Raw genomic sequence first — 15,007 nt, forward strand, 5'->3', positions numbered from 1 at the left:
CAGAAGAAACAACTTGTGAGTTGTGGGTCTCTCTTGTAAATCAGGCAATACTACATTTTACAGCAGCATTTTACATTGGTTCCTATTCCAAAGCTTGTTAAAAGTCAACAAAACAAGTCTCCAGCTGCCTAAAAAAAAGAAAGAAAAAACAAACACACAATAAAAGGAGAAGTTCTCATCCTGGTGGAAGTTTGAAGTAATTCTACAGGATTCCCTGATAAAAGGACTCAGTATGAAGTTAGAGACCTAAAGGCTACTCATTTAACTATGAGGTCCAAATAACAGCTGAAATTCTGGTCTCCAATTCATAAGATGCTGTGACGAGCACTGTTTGACATTTCCATGAGAAAAAAAAACGAGTCAAAAGCCCAAAGAAAAGCCAAAGTTTTAGTCACACCTCCAAACAGAAAGCGGCTGAGGAGCAGCCTGCTACTGTTGCAGTGTTTAATGAGAGTTTACTCCATGCAGAGGATTCCTCCTTCCACCAGGAAGGTTCAGTATCGGCTGTACCGGTCGCCATTACTGATCTGAAGCAATTCGGTTACCACTTGCACCATATTATTGTTGTGCTTCTTGAGCAGTCGCAGGTTTAAGTGCCTGTCACAGAATCCCATTTCACACAGGCTGGACAGGAGAGCAGCAGTGTGCTCCTCGGGAGCTGCAGGCTGCTGGAAATAAAAGAGAAGATAAGCAATGAAGACAATTTATTTTTGCCGTTTGAAGCAACCTACATTACACTGGGATATAATTAAGGCACAGAGGCCCTTTTCGTTCACAGTTAAGCTGTTGATATTCACCTCTACTGTTCACTTACAAAGGGGAATTACTACTCTTACACGACGCTATAGGAGATGTAATTCCATCCCCATGGTAGGGATTTCCCCATCTGCTGGGGGAGCAGCATATTTCAAAGGGATGCCATCAAATTTAACGTTTTACTGTTGCATGAATTCCTACACAGAATATCAATAACATTTATTAAATAATAAATCTATATAAGGCTGGCATTCTATGAAACTCCCACAGCGTTCAGGAGTGACATTTACCTGTTCCAGAATGGGTGGTCCAGCAAATAATGCTTTGTAGGCAGAAGCAGCAACAGACAAAGCTCCTTTAACTATTTCTCCTGCGATGCTGCTTCCTTGAGGGTACCTGCAAAGTAGTCAGGAATTACTTCAGGGTCAGCAAAGCCAAGTCTTCGTTTCCCTAGAAAGGGAATCTGTCTTTGTTGATGTGTCAACTGAGACTTAGTTCTTGTTGGAGAGAACAACCTACAATCCAAAGGAATCATTGCTCTTTGGGAACTGAGCTATCCATTCCTTCTTTCTTAATATATTAAAATGTGGTTTTATGCTAAATTACACTAGTTTGTTTTCCATAACATGGTCACTTTTGTAAAGAATTAAGTATTCTCACTCAGAAGAACAAATCTCTATATGAAAGCTGCGCACTGTGACACATCCATTCAGGCCAGAGTAACTTCCATTTGTTTTCCACCAGTTCTTAAGTCACTTAATATTCTGCTCAATCTTTTGTCTCATTCCTCCAGTTCTCAGTATCTTAAGATGCTTAATTTTGTAGCAAGCTCACAAAATCCCTATTTTAGGAATCCTGACATTTTCCAGGAAAAAAACCCCATAACATTTTAAGAGTCTGCTTGAGCTCTTCATACCCTTTTGTTTGCCAATTCTGCATCCTCCATATTTGTGTCAAAGTAGAAATCTTATGAAAATATAGCATTATATAATTCAGCATGTTTCCTTTAAGGGAGGCCTTTCTACCACGGTATTGACCACATGAAATATGCAAGCCAGTATTGTTTCCTAGGTGCCTAATTTAGCAGTTCTTACTTTAAAATAGTATTTGCGAAGTCACAGCTTCATTACCTTGGGTATTCTGGGCAATTCTGTTTACTAGTTGGAAATCCAGAAGCTCCTGGTCCATGACTATCTTCACCACTGGGTTCTGGAACAGGAAGAAAAAAATCATATCAAAATCTCCAGTTCATGAGAAGCTGAGGAGATGCAACATGTACATAAATGGAACGGAGTGGCATTCAGTCCAAAATTAATACTTTCAAGTTTAGTTATCCAGACAAACTGGGTATACAGGGTTCTGACTGCAGTCAAAACAATGAAAAGAATTTCAGAAGTAATTTGGCTGATCAGTCAGTGTTGAATTTACTTTAACACAATACGAACTGCTGTCTGAACTCCCAGTGACTGTAAACACAGATTAACTACAAAGCTCATTAATTCCAGAGCAAGGCAATTTTCCAGATGTCTACAAATACTCCCGAGTACCCTCCTACCACTTCTAATGAATAGATGCTCTTAGCTGATCTGCAAAGCCAATTATTTCTTTATTCAAATCCTCTATAATGTAAAATTTCAACACTCAAAAAAAACCCATTACTTGGTAGATTTCTGCTCTACTCAAGAACAACAAGACATCAAATTCAATACTAGGCATAAGGAATAGGCGACAAATGTGGACGTGCCCTTTGTTAAATACTGTCAATACCTTCTCTTATTTGATTCTGAGGAGTGGAAGAGATGTTCTCTGACAGCGGTATGTTTGGTTCTTGGAAGATATCGTTCTGAAGAGATGCAAGATTCCTGAGAACATAAGGCAAAAAAAAGACTTTTACTAGATTCATTCTATGTGTACACACGTAGGTAAGTCCAGGTCAGACAAACGAAAGAAAAAGCTTCACATTCTCCCTTCTTTACCTCTCTCACACTCATCAAGCACAGGCTTTATAAAAAGTTGAGGATTTAGAATGCTCACACCAGTAAGTGATAAAACTCTTGCTGCAACAATTTCTGTTCAGACACTGAACTTAAGCACAAGACCCTGCGGGCTCTAGAGCAACACACGTCACCATTTTGTTCTTGTGCAAGAGGCATTACCTTTGTGCCTGGGGTGAGGTGTCCACAACCTCTGGGGTCAGGGGTACTACAGCCAGCGTTTGGGAAGCTGTCAAAATCTCACTGACGCTGCAGATCTGCGGCTGGCGCATTCCTTCTGGATCCTCTGCTCCTGTTTCAGGTTCTCCTGTCTTTTCCAAACTGGGCTGAGAAAGAGCTGAACTATACAAAGACTCCCCCAAAGGGCGACTGGTGTCAAAGCACTCGGGGAGAATAATGATATAATCCTCTGAAGAAGCAGAGGAGCCTTGACTTTGAACATCATCTTTATCATCATCTTCCTCTTCGTCAGAATTGCCAGTATCACTAGAGCGGTTTGCGCTCTCAGACAGCGGAATGTTCCCTAACAGGACAAAAAAAAAAAAAAGTGTTAACAACTGTCCATTTTCTATGGATAACAACGAAGACAGGATTTTACTGAATAAAAAAGGCAAGAATTCCAAAACAACGTAAACTTTTGCTGCTGCTGTTAATGGTATCATTTTGACTGTTGAGGGTAGAGGTATAGCACAAAAGAATAATAGATCTTACTGTTAAGCCTATGCAAATATATTGTTGATATTAATATTTAGAACAGGAATAAGAGATCGCTGAGAACTTCAACAGTAGTTTTCAGCTCCCAATTACACGCATCAGGAAGTTCAAAGCACTGACTTCAAGCTACTTCAAGTTTTACACATTTTTTGGTAGCTCTTATTACAGCTTTACCTTAAACTCAAACCTATTTTACTTACCGCAAGCATTTTCTGGCGTTGCCTCTGACTGATGCATCTTTCCTTCCTTTTTAGAAGCAGAATCAGTTTTCATCTGAGGAGATTCTTCACTTAGCATGTTGCAACTGAAGGTGTCTTGCAATGTTTGTAGAGAGTCTAATAAAACAATCAGGAAAAACAATTAAAGCAGTGTCATCACCTGCAGTGCAGGGTAATTTGTGGCCAATGTCTCACTGTAAAAAAGTAAAACCAGACACCAGCTAGAGCCAGTACTTACTCTGGAGGGTTTTCTTTTTTTGTGGGGGCTTATGGTCAGGTGCGGCATCCAGGGTTAAAGAGCGAATGACAGTTTCACAGACAAACTGAGTCCCACTCATATCTTCTTCGCCTTCCTCCTGGTTTAATGGATGTTCAGTTTTCCCTTTCACTGCAGAAGGATCTGCAGGAAAGCAGGTTTCCGTCATTCCTTTGAAAGGGAAGCATAACAGATTATTTGAACACTGCCACGAGGAAATGTAAGTGTAAGAAGAATTTTTTAGGCTAGCCAAGGCTAACGTTGACTGTGTTAATTCTTTTTAAAAATTGAAAGAGTTTGGAATTCAGTTCAAGTTGAATGTGAAAGTGATTGAGAAGCATGAGGGCCACACCTGGAGTGTCTGAGTATAATCCAGTCTATAAAGAGCAAATTGTTAATTCTCTCAACGATTCTAGTAGTCAGACAAATCAAGAGAAACATTCGTATTTCTGAATTCTACATATATTAGGGTCTAACTTCAACAATCAAAAAGCAGTGACTACAGGTTTACAAGCAAAACAATTGTTTTTCCACTGAAAGGAGAGGAGTTAGAATTCTTTTTAGACATCAAGACCGCACAGAAGCAACAATATCCTCCTTCCCTCACCCCCACGCTCCCTGCAAATACAACTTACCAGGGACTGGTTTAAATCCACTCCTCTCGTTCTCCTCCTGTATCTGACCTAAGCCAGGCTTCTCCAGCCAGGGGCCATCATGTGGCAGAGGGGACATGCACGGAGTCATGTCTGAAAAACGAAGGAGCAAAGATATATGACACTAAAGGAACAGGAAGCTTTCTTCCTCCAGAAGCCAACTTTTTGAGAAGTTCTCCCATTTTAAGGGATATTCTCCCAAGACTGAAGAAACCCAGTTATCTTACAAGGTATTTTGGTGAAAGAAACAACCAGCTTTGCACTACACTGGCACTGGTTGGGCAATGAAAACTGCAGCCTTCAACGTCTGGAATCTTATGGTCTTGGGGACATGAAGCTGAAAAGAAGCCAGGACTGGAAAATACAAAGGATACAAAGTGCTATCAAATATTTCCTCTAAGACTGCAGCAAGAATTAAAAAGAGACAGGAGAGCTGGGATGACACTCTACCCTGAAGAGCAAATAAGCTTTTTGCACAAATAAGTTCAGCTTTTCTTTGGATAAACGGTTAGCTTGGAATGCCCATGACAGCACACAGAACATAAGAACCATACCAACAGGAGTATTGTGTGGCACCCGCTCCAATTCCTGCACAATATTGATGTCCAGCAGCTCAAAGGACAGCAAATCCTACAGAAAGAAACATGACAGTTTGAATCTGCAAACCCCAAAACAGAATATTATGCTGTACTTCCCAGCATCAGATCCTATTAACTTACAAATAAGTGTACTCCTCTTTGTTAGTTACTCAGAGGTCGGTTTTCCCATAACTTATATCCACATCACAGATTATGGTACACAAATTAGGGCAGCAAGCAGCAAAGCTAAGTACTCCCTTTTTAGGGGCCAGAGAATAATCCAACCCTGTGACTCTTTATTGAGAATCTTAGTCTGTCCTGCACATATAGTGACAGTCCCCGATACTAACTCAATAAAATATTTCTGCTGTATAAAACTCAGCATACTCTTCCTGAAAATATAGTGGCTATTTTAGAGCCCAGAAGCTTCTTATTCTTATGGATGTTTATGTACACAAAACCAGTTTATCTCCACCTGAATTTTAGCACCTTACCTGTGCTGTGAGGAGATCAACAGATGGGATATAAAATTCTCTTTCGCTTGGCAGGTTTTTGATCTTTAAAGGAACAGTTGGCAGAGGTATTTCAGCCTGTTCCGTGGTTTCACCCATCAACTGAGCACCTGCTTCTGTCTTTAAGGAAGCATCCTGCAAAAGCAAAACAATGTCCCAGAAGCCCCTTAGGCACACAGCAAATAAAACAATTACATGAAATGTAAAGCCTGAATATTGTTTATAAACCAAAAGGACATGATCTAACAATTCAGAACCGCCTCAAATACCACAAGTTACTTGCCTCTTTGGTGCTGGAAGCTTTATCCTTCTGAGAGGAGTCAGAATCCTTCCAATTACTTTCAAAAGAGTCAGGAGCTGGGGAGGGATCCACAACAATACTGCACCAGATCCTGGGCCCAAACTGCTCCCCTCTGTGCGACAGTCTCCAGTGAGATGTGTAAGTTCCTTCTATATTAGGAGCTACAAACTCCACTGAAACAGTTCCTACTTGTCCCGCTGGAAGAGATGGCACTAACACATCTTTTTTTTCAGAAGATGCCAAGGTCAGATTGCCCCACATAAGTTTCAGCTGAAATACACAGCAGAAAAAGCAGAAGTTAACTTTACAAGCTTCTCTGCTAACCGTGGGTGGTAAAACCTTAATAAATTCTCTCTCGATTCCTAATACATGCAAATATTATCTTCCAGAACAATTTCAGTGTGTAAAAGTAATAGCAAAGGGAAGATACCTTTGTGTCTGAGCTCCATTCCACATTGCCAGTATTTTTCATTCGCCAGTGTTTGATAAACTTGGTCCCTGGTTGCAAGTGAGTCCCATCTGGCAAATTCTCATCCACAAATACTGCACTTAGTGTTGGGACAATTGCTTGGAAGGGTTGAGTAGGAGTCCTGGAATTCGGGGGGGAGGAAACAAAAATACATGCAAAAAACAGACCAAAACTAAGGAAGTAATTCAGCTGCTATTTCACTGGCTAAAAATATAGCAGTCCATTTAGTTTGGTTTATTATCTCTAGAAATGTTTCAAAACTTTAGCTACTGTTTTCATCTTAAGTCTAAACACCACACAGCAGTTCGCTTTCCTTTCCTTTAGAAAAAAAAATCAGTCAAAACAAGATTTGCTTATGTGGGAGAGTATTATTATAATTACAGAACTAAGGTTTAACAGAGAGAAGTTTGCTCTTCTTCACTTGATTTATCTATTTATCAGTTACCAACATCTCTTACAGGAAGGTATTTGGTTGGAGACTCTCAGATTTCAGGGTAGGTGAGCCACTAGTTTCCAATACGTGGACAGAGTTCCAGAGATGAATTTTCCTGTGCAATTTTAGCTGCTTTTTGAGCTCTCGGACCTCTGCCTTCCGCTGTTTCTTCTCTGCTCGTAATCTTTGCTTTTCTGCCTTCAGAAATCTTTTGTCCATCTGTTTCTGGAGCCTGCAGAGAGAATAAGCCACCTAGTTACAATAAATTAAATTGATTAGGATTTAGCTTTAGCCAACACAATCTTAGTCCCAAAGGGAATGCCTCAGGAAATGTCTCATGCTTCTAAACTGCATACCAGACGATCTTTAAAAGAACATCTTCATAGTTGCTTGTGAAGAAATTTTGTATGGCCTCACTGAAAGAGCAAACTTAAAGGCAGATTAGTGTACGCCCAATGAAAAAGCAAGCTCTCAATGTTTTCTACCCACATATGACACTAAATCTTGTCTTTTTTAATTGGTTATTAAAAATGCTCCAAGATTCATGACTTAGGCCATTTCTAAGTACATAGCTATTTTTATCTGCATGTAATAAAGTTTGAGTACCATTTCCATTTCTTGTTATCCCTAAATCTAGAATAAAAGGTGAACGTCAACCCCAATACATGCATTTCCACTTTGTTATCAGAATAATCTTATACTGCCAGGTGTCACCATTTACCTAACTTGCTCCAGAGTAGCAGGGAGGCGAGGTGAAAACTCTGCAAGGCTGTAATTTTCAGCAACACACAGTACAGGTCTTCGCAGCTTCAATAAGACATGATTAGGATCATGTGCGTATGTTCCTGCTTCACACTGTTCACAGATATTGTAGGCTGGACAAAGGCTGCAAAGTAGAAAACCAGGACAGCTATCAACAGGCAAAGCATTAACACATTAGAAACAGACACCAAAGGATAATTAATCCTTGTATTTCTGCAGAGAAACAACTCTGGATCGTACTACCATTGTAAGCAGCACCTAAATGAAACAGAAACTGCTTCTCTCACTTATAAATCAATATTTGGAGCCAGCTGGATTATCTAGATCAGTATTTGCCTTCTTGGCAAAACTGCACCACAGTTCTCACTTCCTTTTTGAATACACAGTGAAAAACACTCATGCTTCCTTTAGCACAAGTGACTAACAATTGTTGCTATAAAGGATAACGCATTATACTGAAATCCAATGCCAGAAACATCATCATACTTAGGAAAATACAGAGGATAATTTAACTGAAGTATTCAGGGGTGCAAAGCAGATTGCTCCTGCAGGAACAAGGACTGGTGTAAAAAAAAAAAAAAAAAAATCAACTCCTGCCAGCAAGAAAAATAAACATCCAAAGAAAAACCCCTGTTGGCATTCCATTCACTGCTGCTGCCTAGTCCTGAGATACCTTTACAATTCCTCATTCAAATAAAAACCTTACTTTTGACACTCATCAAAACCTATTTCGTATTATTAAACTGACAACAAGATCATTCAAAAAAGCACAACCTGCCTCAGTCACATTGACTGTCAGAACTAAACAAAAGACCACTACAGACTGATGGTTACAAGTTTTGCTTTTTTGTTTAGTTAACTGAACTGAATGAAACATTTCCCTTTACAATTACTGCTGGTCACATGCTAAAAAGTGTCTGAGTGTCTGAGAACACAGCAAGTATTATAAAAATAATTGTTAAAACAAAGTGAGAGAACGTTTTCTCAAACTAGCATTAACCTCGCTCTTTTGCAGATAAGGTCTCGTCACCAGAGCAGAGAACATAAGCTGTTTGTGAGACACAAACCAGAGGTTCTGAGATGTACAGCATGTCGCAGACCAGAAATCTAGAAGTCTACAACACCAAGATAGTTTCTCAGACTTTTTTACATGCTCTACATGTGCAGTTTCCCTCACTCCCATCTCTTGTCATGTTCTACCTGCACTGGTAGCGAACTCCAACAATTCGGGCCTGGCAGTTGCAGCAGGAGATCAGCCAGTCACACTGGTTGCCAGTCCCTGACTGGCTCTCTGAAGTTGGAGGTCCTGCTGTAATCGAGCTCTCAGAAAAATCTGGAGGCTGATTGGGCTGAACGAGCTTCTCATACAGCTTCTGTTCCAGTTTCTCAACAGTTTCTTTAACTACTTGTTCCCTGAACTGGAAAATAAAATTGAAGTAGCCATGGTGAGATCCACCTATGCAGGTTCAGAAGTTGAATTACACTGTCCCGAGTCTCCTAATCCATAAGCCACAAAGCAGCTCAGAATCCGCTTCCCATCCCCCCAGCACATGCCAGATAAAATTAAACGAGTATCATATTCCTCTAAGAGGATTTGTATTTTAGAAAACACCAGCCCATAGGTTTTGACAAGGCAAATTAAAAGACATATATGCACATTTACAATATTAAGGTTCTTCCATACCCTTGCACAAAGGGAAGGAAACTCATCTCTGAGACAATTATCACAACTCTCAAAAAAAATCCCTCTGGAGTCTATCATTAAGTCCTGATTTTGTCCCCCAGGGATGCTTGAAATACAACCATTAAGTTCCCCTAGCTTTAGTTTGCATAAAGAGGTGGCAAAGGAAGAGAGATGCTAGAAATAGAAAGCTTAAAGATACATGTATATACTGGTGTACCACTGTATCTTTTCAAGAACTCACTATCTAATTCTTAGCATCTCATCGATGTTTATTAGCTGTTCAAAACAAGTCAACACCCACATCTTATTAATCTATAGGTTATACTCATTGGCCTCCTGGAAGTATTTTCTTAAACTGAACAATCAAGAAAAGCAAGGTCATCAAATGCCATGCTTCAAATGTCAGGAAATGCTAAGTATTACCCTGCTGGAACTGGTCAAGCAAGAGTCTCAACAGCAACACCATATTTCACGTCCTCTTTCATTATTAGTGCCCAGAAGCTCCTATGAGCTTCAGAAGAAAACAGACTTACTGTTTCCAAGTAGCTAGTAAACCATTCTGGAGGATTTTCATTTGTTCTTCCTGTTCTAGTGTGATTTAACTTTTGCTGGGAGGGGAAAAAAAAAACACACCACAAAAAAAAGAGTCACAAACCTTAAGTATGTAAAGCTGCAAAAAACACCCTTGATACAACAAGTTAACCACTTTCAAAGAGCTCTCCCCTCAAGTGTCTTTACAAAAAAAAAAAAATCAAGTTCTTCAGAAACAGTAGAAAAGCAACACAAGAAAGCCACTGACATTTTCCTGAAATATTTCTCCCTTATTAGTGTTTGAGTGTAATTACACTCAAAGCCAAAGAAATCAAGTCAACCAGAAATTACGACTAGATGGCAATCGGGGCTTCAGGAAACCAACTCCTTTGTTTATCAAAATACTTAAAAACGGTCAACATGAAAGAATCTGGATTTCTAAATGCAGCATCAAAATATCCTCTTGAAGACATTCAAACAATTTTGTGAGTTTCAATGGGTGCTGGTGGCTGAAAATGAAGAGCAACTTCCGACCTCAGAGTTTTTATGTACGGGTAAAGACAACAATCAGTCTATAAAGTGAATTCCACTTTGTTTTAATGCATATATAGCCTAGCTCTGCATCCTACCTGAGTTGTCATCTCCTTTAAGTCTTCCTCTAACCCCCGAGCTAGCATGGAATAGTGCAAAAGGGGTTTCTTCTCATCTTTAAGCATCAACTTTTCTGTCACAGTTTTTTCACGTAGTTGTGAAGAACAAGAAGCTCCTTTCAGAGAAGAGTTTTCTTCATACACATTCATCTGGAGGAGATTTCCTTGTTTAACTGCAATCTAAATAAACAGTACATAAATACACCATGTTTACTCCACCTAGAACCAACATACGAAATCCTGTAAAAACACAGGAGAGATTGGAGAAGGATGAATATATAGAAAAAAGTCCAAGAGAACATTTACCTTCAGAGCTTCTTCATATTCCTCTAAAGAAAAAGGGAAAGAAATGTGAATTTTCCATCTCAAACACAGATGTAAGTTTAGCACATAGCATTTAGGGACTCTCCCATCAAGGAGTGTCTCCCACACCTGCTGTAAATTCTTTTAAAATAGTGCTACTGAAGGAAGAAGTTGTATATATGGCAACAAGCAAACATGTTTTCACAGCCTAGAGACTAAACATCCCATTAATTTAGTCATTCCCAACTGGATCAAAAACTCCTTCCTTTGAGAAGAATTTGATGCCCACCCATACATAAAAATAAAAAACCCAAGTATTCTCAATTGCTTCTCCAAAAAGATGAACAGTTGGGATGTCTTTACAGATTTCACTTCAATAAAGTAGCAGCTCACCTTTGCTATTCACAGAGACCTGCAAAGAGAAATAACCATGAGTAACAGCCACCGATACATTTTTGTGATTCTCTTAAAGTTAACACACTTTCAGAATAAATGTACTTTTAAACAGAGTTTCTAAAATACCGTTCCTTCACCTGAATTTGTTATTGCTGCCACATTTAATCATTAATCACCCTTGTGGTGTTCTCGCACAGACCATGTTCTTTATTAGATCTGCACAATTAGCAAAGCCTCTGGCAGCTACGAGCACCCAGAACAAGTGTGGTCTCCTCTACTGGAAACAAGCTGGTGCTGATACTACTGGGTTTGCAACACAAGTACACAGAGGTTGGAACCAGCTGCTTTTAATGCTCAACATGAAACACTTCACTGTTCTTTCTTTAATTTATCAATTGTGCACATAGAAGTTACTAACACTATTTAATCACTACAGTATTGCATGATTCTGAACCAACATTTAATCTAGTATGATTTGAAAAATATCTTTAACATATGCATCTATATATTTATATAGACATAGGCTGCAAAATAAGGTAGGATTTTCCCTGAAATGTTGCTGGAAGCATCTTGACATTTCCCCTTAGGGGGAAAAAAAAGTAAAAATAAAGACCCACATCTCTGCAGTTTAGCAGAGCTACAAACCAAGTAGTGGGACACAGTCTGTGAGAGTTATGCTCTGTTTGAGAGCCACATTCTACTTCAAATCTCTAAAGAATACTAGTGCGTGAGGTTATGCCGAGCAGGAAGTTACTCAACAAGGACAACTAGAAGTAATCAACGTGTTTTCGGAGTCAGTAATCTGCTTGGAGATTACAGCATTTGCATAAAACAAGCAGAGGATTTGAGAGCACCAGTTCACGGAAGCAAACATATGCTAATGGCAGGGGACCTACATTTTTCAGAGGAAGGAGCGTAGATTGAAGCGACAGGGCTTTACCATGGCCACAAACACATATAGTTACAGCGACCTTATTCTGATGAAATGTAAAATAAAGAAGTCCCTCAACAGAAAGATCCCTCTCTCAGAGCACATAGAACCACTGGCTGTTTTTACAGGGTGGGAAAATAAAGGCAGTATCTTCTAAAAAATATTTTAAAATAAGCATGCTGCATTAAGAGTGAAACCACAAGACCAATAGATATCTTCTTATCAGAGGGGCAAAAACATCATCTCTGATCTACATAACAGACATTCCTAAAGGACCCACTACAAATTATCAAGAGGCAGAAAGGTTCACATCGCTCATATTTTGGTAGACGTGTTGCAATTGGGGTGGTATTTTACCTCATCGTTATCTTCATCAATGTATTTGATCTGAATGTTGTCCAGGTCAAATGAAATCTTAACCTGTAAGGGAAAAAGAACACAAAACCACAATGAGAGGGCACAGCAGGTGTTTTCCGTTAATCATGATTATTAATAGGGAAAAGGGTTTTAACCCTTCTGCCCCTCCCTGCAGTCTCTCAGTTGAAATAAATACTCTTTTATGACATCCATTCTTCTGGAGTTAAACAATTTGCTTCCAACCTTCACTAACTTTCTGTAATGAACAGAAAAAAAAAATTATTTTATGTTTCACCTTCCCTAGTTAATGTTTACCCCAAAATAAATAATAATTGCCTTTCCATTACAAAAGGACTAGCTCAGGGTTAACGAACTCAGTCACAGTAAACACTACAAAGGCTAAAGCCAATAATCACTGAATGCCGACTTTTACATGAAAAAGCAGCTCAAACAGGTGAGCAGCCTTTTTTTGCACAAACTTGTTTGTGTTTTGAAAAACTAGGATTAATTCCAGTGCTAAAAAAGAGCACAGTATCTCATTCTGCTACTCGCTGGGTGACACGCTTTACATCTGAACATATAAATCCATTCTAGACGTTAGAAGTAGGAGAATAAAGCCGAGCGGCTACTTTGTAGTTTGCATTAACAGGGCAGAACAAACAGCATCAAATGAACCATAAATGAAGGTGATTGTTTCCCTGTGTTGAATAACAGCCTTTGAGGCTCATGTGCATTTTTGTATCGTTTACCTACACAAGCTGTATTCTTCTTGATGGAAACTCTCTCTGAAAAACTGCTGTAACCAGAACAGCGGCCTTAGATGACAGCAGATGGCTGGGACTTAGCACCACAAGAGCACAGTGACGTAGCTACACATGTCCTGCAACAGATGTACTACAGGCAGGTTCTTCAGTGATATATTCCAAATTAATTTGGGGAGTGCAGCAAGAGAACCAACTCGACTTATCAAGGAGGAACTAGAGTCTGTATCTACACTGTCTAGTACCACAGATTCCTCCCCTAAAACTCAAGATAGAACCAGAGAGTGGGTAATCCTTTATAAACACCAGACATGTTTAATAATATACCAAAACACAGAAAAGATGCAGTTTAACTGATACAACCTTGAAACAATAATTCACACAACACAGTGCAGAGACACCCAGTGGTACTTACCTTAGAGAAACATTATTTTAGTAGAACACCACACCTTGAGCAAACACACCCTCAGACTACTTAAGATGAAGGGCAACACCACTGCTTACAGAGCAACCCGCTTCAGCTTTGATGCAAGTAGGACTCTGACCACTTCAGACATTCCTGCTGGGTCTACTTGCCACCAAGTATTTTAAGCCTGAACTAGCTAAAGAAAGAACTGGAAGAGAGAAAGTAAATACTGGCAAGACTTCTTAGGATGCATTTGAGAGTAAGCTAAAAAAAGAAAAACAAACAAACAAACACAAGCCATTGCTATTAAAAATATATATATATATATCACCACACCATCATCATAACCAAGGAAATCCTTACTACACAATTTCAACCTTAGCCAATACAGGATTTTGAAATAAGCAACCAAACAAAAAAAACCCACCACACAAAACCCCTTCAATATACCAACTGCATGACATACCAACCTTCATAAGTAACTATGTATGCATGGCCCACTAACAAAACCAACTGTATCCAAACTAACACACACAAGGCACCAGGAAGCAAGAAAACAAAACTGTATGTTAGTGACTCAGTACTTCAGATAGCAAAGATAATTCTTCAGGAAAACACCCTATAAGCAACTGCAAGGTATTACTTCACTAAAACCATTTGAATGAGTAAAAAAATGGGAAATAAGAGGAGCAGACTGTACTTTATAGGGACGCAGTGTCAAAAGCAAATATCTGTAACTCAGGAGAAGAGCAAAGCACACAGCTAAGGCCACCTGCTCACACACTAAAACATGAGACCTGTAGGGAGCTTTATCCAAAACTTACTTCTCACACTACTCCAAGTATATAACAGAGTTAAAGTCACTGTCAACGCTAAAAGAGAAAGTGAGACTAAAACACCGCTTCTAACAGCCCGGGAAATGGGTGACACTTCTTAAGAAGGCGAAAAAGAAGCTGCTAAGACCTCGGAGAGGCGCTTAAAGTCGCAGCGCCTCACGGAGACGGTTCCTCAGGGGGACGGCTCCCCGCGGCGGGGCCTCCCGAGCCCCCTCCCCGCGCTCACCATGGCCTCCACGTCCGCCCACGTCGTGTGCGCCGAGTCCGACACCAGGAAGCTCTGGGTGTCTCCCCGGCAGGTGACACGGAGGTTCACCTGCGGCTCCATCCCGCGCTCCCCGGGAGCCCCGGGCAGCCCTGTCAGACAGCTCGACGAGCACAACATGGCGGACTGACCGCGGCCAGCCCCGCGCCCTCCGCGCGGTGTTATTGGCCGCCCCGCCTGCCACTCATCCTCCTCACGGCTCTGGTTGGTCGGGGGGCGGGGCCAGGACTCGCGGAGCCAC

The 15,007-nt window shown here is 40.2% G+C and overlaps 1 protein-coding gene across 2 annotated transcripts; it reads right to left on the reverse strand.

Annotated features, from left to right (window-relative positions):
* Window positions 1–373: 373 nt before the first annotated feature.
* Window positions 374–14,907, reverse strand: NBR1 (NBR1 autophagy cargo receptor). 2 transcript variants are annotated; one of them, XM_065651174.1, is made up of 21 exons: window positions 14,728–14,907; window positions 12,499–12,561; window positions 11,208–11,226; window positions 10,818–10,840; window positions 10,491–10,691; window positions 9,864–9,938; window positions 8,847–9,064; window positions 7,606–7,770; window positions 6,910–7,116; window positions 6,413–6,572; window positions 5,965–6,252; window positions 5,664–5,816; window positions 5,146–5,221; window positions 4,574–4,684; window positions 3,921–4,109; window positions 3,665–3,799; window positions 2,913–3,273; window positions 2,524–2,618; window positions 1,887–1,965; window positions 1,047–1,152; window positions 374–665 (listed from the first exon to the last, which is right to left on the reverse strand). In XM_065651174.1, the coding sequence occupies exons 1-21, from the start codon at window positions 14,884–14,886 to the stop codon at window positions 495–497; spliced, it is 3,054 nt and encodes a 1,017-aa protein (XP_065507246.1). In that variant the 5' UTR covers window positions 14,887–14,907; the 3' UTR covers window positions 374–494. The 2 variants fall into 2 exon arrangements, with proteins under 2 accessions (XP_065507246.1, XP_065507245.1); XM_065651173.1 differs by having other exon boundaries at window positions 374–668.
* Between the last annotated feature and the right edge of the window lie 100 nt (window positions 14,908–15,007).

Source organism: Caloenas nicobarica, chromosome 24 (genome assembly GCF_036013445.1).
Source record: "Caloenas nicobarica isolate bCalNic1 chromosome 24, bCalNic1.hap1, whole genome shotgun sequence".
Lineage (NCBI taxonomy): Eukaryota > Metazoa > Chordata > Aves > Columbiformes > Columbidae > Caloenas > Caloenas nicobarica.

Excerpts from the sequence above, each read along its gene's own strand:
- NBR1 (XM_065651173.1), bottom strand. The coding sequence starts at position 14,886 with ATGTTGTGCTCGTCGAGCTGTCTGACAGGGCTGCCCGGGGCTCCCGGG. Across the intron at positions 4,685-5,145 it reads GCCACACAATACTCCTGTTG|ACATGACTCCGTGCATGTCC; the intron begins GTATGGTTCTTA and ends TTCGTTTTTCAG. Across the intron at positions 3,274-3,664 it reads AACGCCAGAAAATGCTTGCG|GGAACATTCCGCTGTCTGAG; the intron begins GTAAGTAAAATA and ends TTGTCCTGTTAG.